The 7,577-nt window shown below is 39.6% G+C and overlaps 1 protein-coding gene across 1 annotated transcript; it reads left to right on the top strand.

Annotated features, from left to right (window-relative positions):
• The first annotated feature begins 310 nt into the window (after positions 1 to 310).
• On the top strand, positions 311 to 5,206 carry LOC146386003 (apolipoprotein L6-like). Its single transcript, XM_084930034.1, has 9 exons — positions 311 to 375; positions 1,512 to 1,613; positions 1,734 to 1,826; positions 2,106 to 2,192; positions 2,284 to 2,323; positions 2,417 to 2,468; positions 3,846 to 3,975; positions 4,055 to 4,243; positions 4,559 to 5,206. The coding sequence occupies exons 1-9, from the start codon at positions 367 to 369 to the stop codon at positions 4,979 to 4,981; spliced, it is 1,125 nt and encodes a 374-aa protein (XP_084786160.1). The 5' UTR covers positions 311 to 366; the 3' UTR covers positions 4,982 to 5,206.
• Positions 5,207 to 7,577: the final 2,371 nt, after the last annotated feature.

Genomic DNA, 7,577 nt, shown 5'->3' with positions numbered 1-7,577 from the left:
CAGTTACTAATGAGATCCCCCCCCCCAATGTATATCCATGTTTAGAAAAACTTAAGCAAAAGCGGAAGTTGTCTTTCTGTTCACACAATGACATTTATGCGTTCAATTTCATTAGAAAAAGAAAAAAGAATATAAGTATTCTTTTAATATTTCTTGTGATGAGTGGCGGGTGTTGTTATGCTAAAAATATTTTCCAGTCCAACAACAGAAGTGAATGAAAAACAGAGAATGAATACCATGACATGACGTTTCAGTCACTGTCATGCCTAACCTGTTTTAATTGTGGGATGAGCATTCATTTAGTGGAGCAGCCAGCCAAAGTGCAGCATCCTGTGGTGACACAGAGACAAGAGACAACGTTACACAATGCCACAGGTAAGAAATTCAAATGGAATTTTAATGAAGTTCAGATGACTCAGAACAACTTTTACTCAAAATGCCATTCATATTGTTTTAGTCAAAATATCCTACCTGTCTGGAATTTGTTCCAAAATATTATTTGGCAGAATCATAAAATATTTTTTTAAAAATCAGGTTTTGGCAGTTAATTTGGTCATTTTGCACTGAACAATGAGGCTCTGTCCTGCTCTCAGTCTCCGCAAACCTCACAGTAAACTGTTATCTTTAGAACTGCTTTCTAGTATTTTCCATATCACCATGTTGCTGAAAGCTTTTCAAATGTCAGTTTTTGTGCTTGCTTTGTAAACTGCAAACTTTATGCAACTCACCTTGAGTCACATAGTCAAGAAAAACATCGTCTTCACTGCTTAATACCAAGCATACGTAGGGAGGGGTCATTACAGTGTGAGCATGTAAATGTCTTAAATATGCTGCTTGTTTGTGCTTGTTTGTCATTTCTTTTTTTGGTGATTTCTTCTGAAACTTTATTTAGATGTTACATTTACGTTACATTGACATACATATATTCATATATACAAGCATCGTGCACTTGATTACGCTGAAGGTGATTGGAGTCAATAATAAAGGAGTTATTAAGTAATAATGTAGTCAGAACAAATCATTGGAATTCCTATTGCATACAACTGCTTCCCATATTTACTGTATGGGTACCATCATTGCCAACATCATATTCCCTTAGAAATGCTTGTATGTTTGAATGCATCTTTGGCATGTCTTCAGCGTTGTTACTTTCTTAGTCAAAGGCTGACTTTGGAACAATGCCACTGATAGATAAACTGATAAACAGCCATTATCAAATTTTACTCGGAGCAAAAGTGAAACCAGTCAACAATGGGTGTGTCAGCTGCAGAGATGTAATCAGCCTTGTTTAGCGGACCTGAGATCTTGAGACAAATTCCTCTGTAAAAATGTATAGATCACTAGATTTGACTCAACATTGTAATGTGAACATGCACTTATGGTCTCTAAAAATAGAGGGGGGCGGGCATTGAAACTGTAGATGCGTTTTTTGAAAAAACTTATTCTGTGTTACATAACTCTTTTTGTAACATAGTGGCACCACCTTCAATTATGTTCCTTCTTTTCTACAGCCAAAGCATCCCCTTCCCCTGCCAAGGAAGAAAATCTCCCTTCCAAGCAGTCTTGATGATCCAGGAAAAAGTGCTCCCCTGTCTCCCACGAAATCTGAAGAGGTTTGGGTTCAGTCGCCTACACTCTCAGAAGTTTAAGCAGTGGCTATATATAAACATATATGGTTTCATTCTAATAGTTTTTAATTATTTGGTGATTTTTTTTTTCTATTTTAAACTCAGGACATCTGCTCGAGTCCACCACCAGTGTCACCAAAGACGTGGACTGTTAAAAAGAGTCCAGAAGGAAATGGAGTTTTTGTGGAAAAAATAAAGGTACCGCTGGTCTATATCTAATGTTTGTTTGTTTTTTTCTTTCCGCATCTACTCACACAATGAATGCTTTTAATGTGTCACAGAAATGTAGTTTATCTGAAAGCAGTTGAATTGCAGCAGTACAAAGGTCAGACATGTGCATTCAAAGAATCTGAAACTGGTGTCTCTGATCAAACTCTCTGTCATGTAAGATAACACATAAAGTATGTGCACAGTTCAAACAGGATTACCATGTTTGAGGTTGATCTAATAAACATGGATTGTTTCTCTTTTTCTAAGATGCTGGATCAGTGTTTTAAGGATAAAGGTGAACTCCCTCTACTGCCTCCTAAACCCCATCGACTGCAGCTTGATGATGAATCCCTGGTAATTACTTAAAATAAACACAGCATTAAATTGATATCAAGTGATTCTTCTGTCATGTTTTAGCCACTTTAAATCATCTCTCTTTAATTAGGATGCTGAGAGTCTGTCAAACTTCTTTGAAGAGTCGACACGTGAGTAAAAAATCCAGCTTGAAAAGATTTCAATTGGATGTTGTTTTTTGTGGTATCCTGTTGTTGCTGAACAGTAGTGTCATTTGCTTCTAGCCTGGAAAACTCTGTCCAGTGAGCTCCAACTTGGTAGAGTACCAGAAAAAGTGTAAGTTTTTCATCCATGCTTTTACATGTGGGAACAATAGCTATAGTTAAAATGACTGTTTGTTGGCACCAAGTTTGTCTTTGGATTAATTTCATCTTCAATTCAATGCAGCTTAATTCAATTCAGTGACATGCAGACACATCACACAAATGTGAACATCTTCCTCTCTTCAGACATCATTGTACTTCAGTCTTTAACAGAGGGTGGACAGACTGACAGTACTTTCATGAACCTACCCGTGCACTCCTTTGGCTACAGCACTTCTTTTATACCATACAGCTGATTGGATGATTGCATGTGTTTAAGTTCAAGCCTAATTTTAGTTCCCAGCCATTCACATAGCCTTTTTTCTTAAAGAACATCTTTGCATGCTACACTGGCTCTTGCTGCCCAAAGCTGAGGAGGAGACTCAAAACCACAAAATTTCACAAAACATTTGGAAGAAAGAAAGAAGAAGAAAAAGAAGAAGAAAAAGAACAATGCAAGTGAAAGTGAAGGCATGCAGTGATGCTGGAAGGGGCACGTTCTCTGTGACCTTTTTGTTCATGAATGTTACACAACTAGGGCAGGGCTGGCAACTCCCATATCTCTCATCATAATAATTAAATATGAATGCCTTTCTGTTATGCATTAGTTTCACTTCATTAAATTAATTAAACAAGTTAAACAGGAATAACTTTCATAAACATGGAAGGGCACAAAAGAACATTTTATTTTATTTGACATTGGTGACTAAGGCAAATAAAATAGTTTTTTGTGTGTGTGTTTTTATTTTTTCTAAACGAGATTAATCAGAATGATGTGGCTAAAGACATCTGAGGTTAGTTGTTGATTTGAGCTGTTTGGAGGAGTCTTTCCTGTAATTTCATTACATGCCTCCTGCTTCAAATGATTAACGACACGCAGATTCACACTGATTTCAAATAGTGTCCTGAGTAAAAAAATTAAAAAAATAGTGTCCTGAGTGCTGCTTTCCGTCTGGTCCAAATACTTCTGTAGAGAAAAGAACCAAAACAAAAGCAGACTTTTAATACAGAACAAATCTTAATAGTTTGAAACACATAAAACTAAGTGACCTGTTTAAGAAAAGATATACTCACAGCAGGCAGTCATGACACACGTGTTTCACCAAATAATCTACCATGAACAAAATTAAAGAAGCTGCTCGTGAAGCAAATGAAGACTTACACTGTAAATTAAAGTGCAGTTTTCCAGTTATCCGTGATAAATGCAGTGCTTTTCGTAATTTAGGAAAAGTCAGAGAATCACCAAAGTTATTACAGTCTGTTATCATGAATAAGTGTGTTTAAAATGCAAATGGTTTTGTCGATATTAAAGGTGAATTAATAAAGTTTTTATAACTTTATGGACTTTTAGGGTCATAGAAGTTAAAGCTGAACATCTTCATAAAGCTTTCAATTCTTACATCTCGACGACATCTGGGTGTCAAGGCGGGCTACAAGAGAAAATAGACGAGCTTGGCTCCATCGCTGACAACTTAGATAAGGTAAGAAGGTGTGGATATATTTATGGATATATGTACATCTGTGTCCATGGGTTCCCTTTTTAATCATTTTCTCTTTCAGGTTTCAAAGGGGACAAAAATCGCTGGCATCACAGGAGGCGCTACAACTGTAGCAGGAGGTGTGGCAGCAGCTGCTGGGGTGATCCTGTCCCCGTTCACGCTGGGAGCCTCGCTGGCACTAACTGCTGTCGGGGTCGGCGTGGCTGCAGCTGGCGGTGTTACTGGTGCATCAGCAGCCATCGCAAATAAGGTGATGGTCTTTAAGGCACAGGCTTAAAACATCTTTGTTCATGGCTTCTGTAGGTTGATAGGTTTTCCTAAATTTTTAAGAGAAAATACATTTTTCAAATCTATTCTGACTCACTTTTATTTTTGTTATTTTGTTAATTTGGAGTTCCAGGACTTCAATCTAAAATGCTGAATGTCTTCTTTTACAATATAAAGTCTCTCGAGATCAAAAGCCCTGTTTTTATGTTATCACAATAAATAAATAGTACTAAATGGAAACTACCACTAGTTATCTGAATTTCTGGTATTGAACTGATTGTGAAGCATGTTTTTCCAGGTGAACTGCAACCAGGACCAGAAGAAAATTGAAAAGGTCTTTACCGACTATGAGTCCCTCAGTAAGGGCATTCAGGAGAAACTTGCTTATGTCATTGAGGGCATAGAGCAGCTGAGGCAGCATGGTGTCATCATGCTCGAGAGGACCAAGGTGAAGTCAGAGAGGGCCTCCAAGTTGTTGGAGTTCTTTGGTCAAGGAGGGCCATGTGCCAAGGTCTTGGAGGCAAACTCCAAGCCATCTGGGATGATAGAAGGCTTCGCCCTCGGCATGGATATGTACTTCACCAAAGGAAAAGATGGAACCAAGGTGAAGAAGGGCTTTGAGTCAAAGTTGGCAAAGAAACTCCGCTCCTTGGCGGTGGATCTCCAGGAACGACTGGATGAGTCCATCAAAATCAAAGAACTGTTTGAAAAGTATTGTTAGGAGGGTATTTTTCTCCACTTGAATATCTTTTGTTTTGGGGTTGTCTTTTAATGTTAAGTTTCAGCTTTTATTAAAGTTTATTGATCAATATAGATATTACCTCTTTGGCAACAGGTTTGAAAACAGAACAAAACTTTTAGTGCAACTTTAGGAATTGTAACTTCAAGCAGTTTCTTTTAAATGGCATGTGGTTATTAATGCTGTATAAAACTGAGATTGTGTTAACCTCCCTTACTTTAGTCAATTTTTCCTGTTAAGATTATTTCTAAAACTAATCTAATCAGATTTTTGTTGATTCACACCTTAAGCTAGGTGTTAAACAGAATGCCATGACATTTTTAAAAATGACTTCTAAATAAATTACTTAAAGACCGACACTATCCACCAGGGGGCAGTGTAATTCTTTTTTCTGTTTTTTATTTCACCTGATACTGAGTACAGTTTTAAAATACATAGACTTTTGTCATTCCTAGCTTGACTTCATATGTCATGAGTGGTTGTTAACTGGAAGCTTAAAATGAAACATTTTAAATGTTACTTCTCCATAAACTTACTCAGGCCCCAGACCTGACTGTGTGTCATACAAACCGTATGACAATTACAGAAATGCAGTCAAACTTTTTCTCAGTGTTTATTCAAATAGTTCTGCCTATCATTCAACCTATTTATGCTATAAACCTTTTTACATTTTCACACTATCATAAGGTGTGGACACCTTGGGTGGTGAAAAAAAGTTTGAATGACCTAAAAAAAATTAGGGTTTGGGTCCAAATTAATGTCACCTTCAGGACCAATAGTGTCTTATTGAGTCCCTTGCAAGCTTACAGCTCCCTCATAACATGAATAGTTAAAAATAGCCATGATCAGAAATGGTCTCTTTTACTTCCTGATGCCAGTCTCAAATCCTTCAGTCACCTATCAGGGGAAAAAAATCTCAGTGAGCTTAAAACAACAACAAAAACTTAGAAAGAGAAACTGGCTCTACACAGTGGACAGCAAAGGACTGACTTAATTTGAGAAACGTGGAACGTCAGATGTATCTGCCAGGGTGCAGGGAGCTTGAGCCAAACCGCAGACACTGATTGCAGTGTCAATCTCATACGGGCCGACGATGTTGGGATCCAACTTATGAGAAGGGATGTCTTTGGCAGCTAGCCATACCTTCTGCCCTGGCTGGTACAAGGGGGCCGGAGTGCAGCGGCGGTTGGCAAAGAGATGATGACGTTCCCTGGTTCGGAGGAGAGCTTGTCGCATCTTGTACCAAGTTCGTTGGCAGCGCTGAAGATGCTGCTGCACGGAGGGGACAGCAAGGTTGAGCTCGTTTTCAGGGAAGAGCAAGGGTTGATAGCTGAGAGAACCTTCAAATGGCGATAATCCTGTAGTAGAAGATATAAGTGAGGTATGTGCATATTCCATCCAAGGTAATTATGTGGCCCAGGTGGTGGGATTTTGGGGTACTAAGCAGCGGAGCGCTGACTTCAGCTCCAGGATGACTGGTACCATGATCGGGGTCCCCCAGGAATGCTTGGCGGATGACCTCTTCTATACGCCAGGTGAGGGCGCCCACCTTGCAGGTGGCAGGTAGGATGGGAGCCGGTGAAGATGGCTCGGTGTTTGGAGAATAGTCGCAGGAGAGCACGTCTAGCTTGATATTCTGAGAGCCTGAGAGATAGGAGAGACAGAGGTTAAAAAGAGCAGAGAACAGTGACCAGCAGGCTTGCAGAGAGTTAAGCCTTTTAGCTGTTCATTGATAAATTAGATTTTTCTGGTCTGTCTATATGAGAAATGGTTGTTGCATTCCCTCCAGCCAGGATGCCATTCTTCCAGGTCCAACTCGATTGCCAGGAGCTCCTTATCCCCGAATTCGTAGTTCTGCTCAGAGTGGGTGACTCAATGTGAAAAGAAGGCACACGGCTGGAGTTTAACATTGTTTTGCTTTACGCTACCTGTTCTGACCTGCCTCCCCGATGTGATGTTTATGTAATGTATGTATGGTCGGAAAAGGTCCTGTTTCGCTGCAGGCAACTGCAAGTGACAAATAGAGCTTCATCATTACCATCATCATCACTGGTGTGAAACAAAAGATCAAGGCAATGTTAACACAAATTCAGTGGAATCTGAAGTTTATCTTGATGCTTAAAATATGCAGGGTGTCATACTAACCCAGCTGCTTATGTCCAGCATCACTCTTTTATTATAAATTTTACCCAAAATGTAGCCACTTTAATGTCTTAAACTAAACTATCACATTAAAGTTTGATGAACTAAAATCGTCAAGTCTGTCAGGGTCCCTGAGCAGTTATGGACTTATCTTTCATTATATGTATTTTTGGTAGTGCTGTCCCTCTTCTCCCTGTTTGCAGATATGTGTGTGTGTGTGGGTGGGTGTGTGTGTGTATGGATGCAGGTGTTTCTGCGAACACCTATTCACAAGCGCCTTCAGGCCTGGTGGGTGTGGCCCTGCTAGGGAACTGGCCACAGAGTGTTGGAGCTCCCACCGGCGCGGGATCATTAAGTTAAAACTCCAAGTCAGTGTGTGTAGTATTACGAAGTGCGGATCGTGTGTGCCCGCGGGGGTCAGTGTTTAACAGCTGCT

This window comes from Perissodus microlepis, chromosome 6 (assembly GCF_051167445.1).
Source record: "Perissodus microlepis isolate ML-2025 ecotype Zambia chromosome 6, ASM5116744v1, whole genome shotgun sequence".
NCBI lineage: Eukaryota > Metazoa > Chordata > Actinopteri > Cichliformes > Cichlidae > Perissodus > Perissodus microlepis.
The sequence above is the reverse complement of the archived record's forward strand: the minus strand, read 5'-3'. Positions and strand labels throughout refer to the sequence as shown.

What these genes read in the sequence shown, in the direction of transcription:
- LOC146386003 (XM_084930034.1), top strand. An exon ending in TTTTTGTGGAAAAAATAAAG is followed by an intron (nt 1,827 to 2,105) that starts GTACCGCTGGTC and finishes TCTTTTTCTAAG; the next exon opens with ATGCTGGATCAGTGTTTTAA. An exon ending in AGCTTGATGATGAATCCCTG is followed by an intron (nt 2,193 to 2,283) that starts GTAATTACTTAA and finishes CTCTTTAATTAG; the next exon opens with GATGCTGAGAGTCTGTCAAA.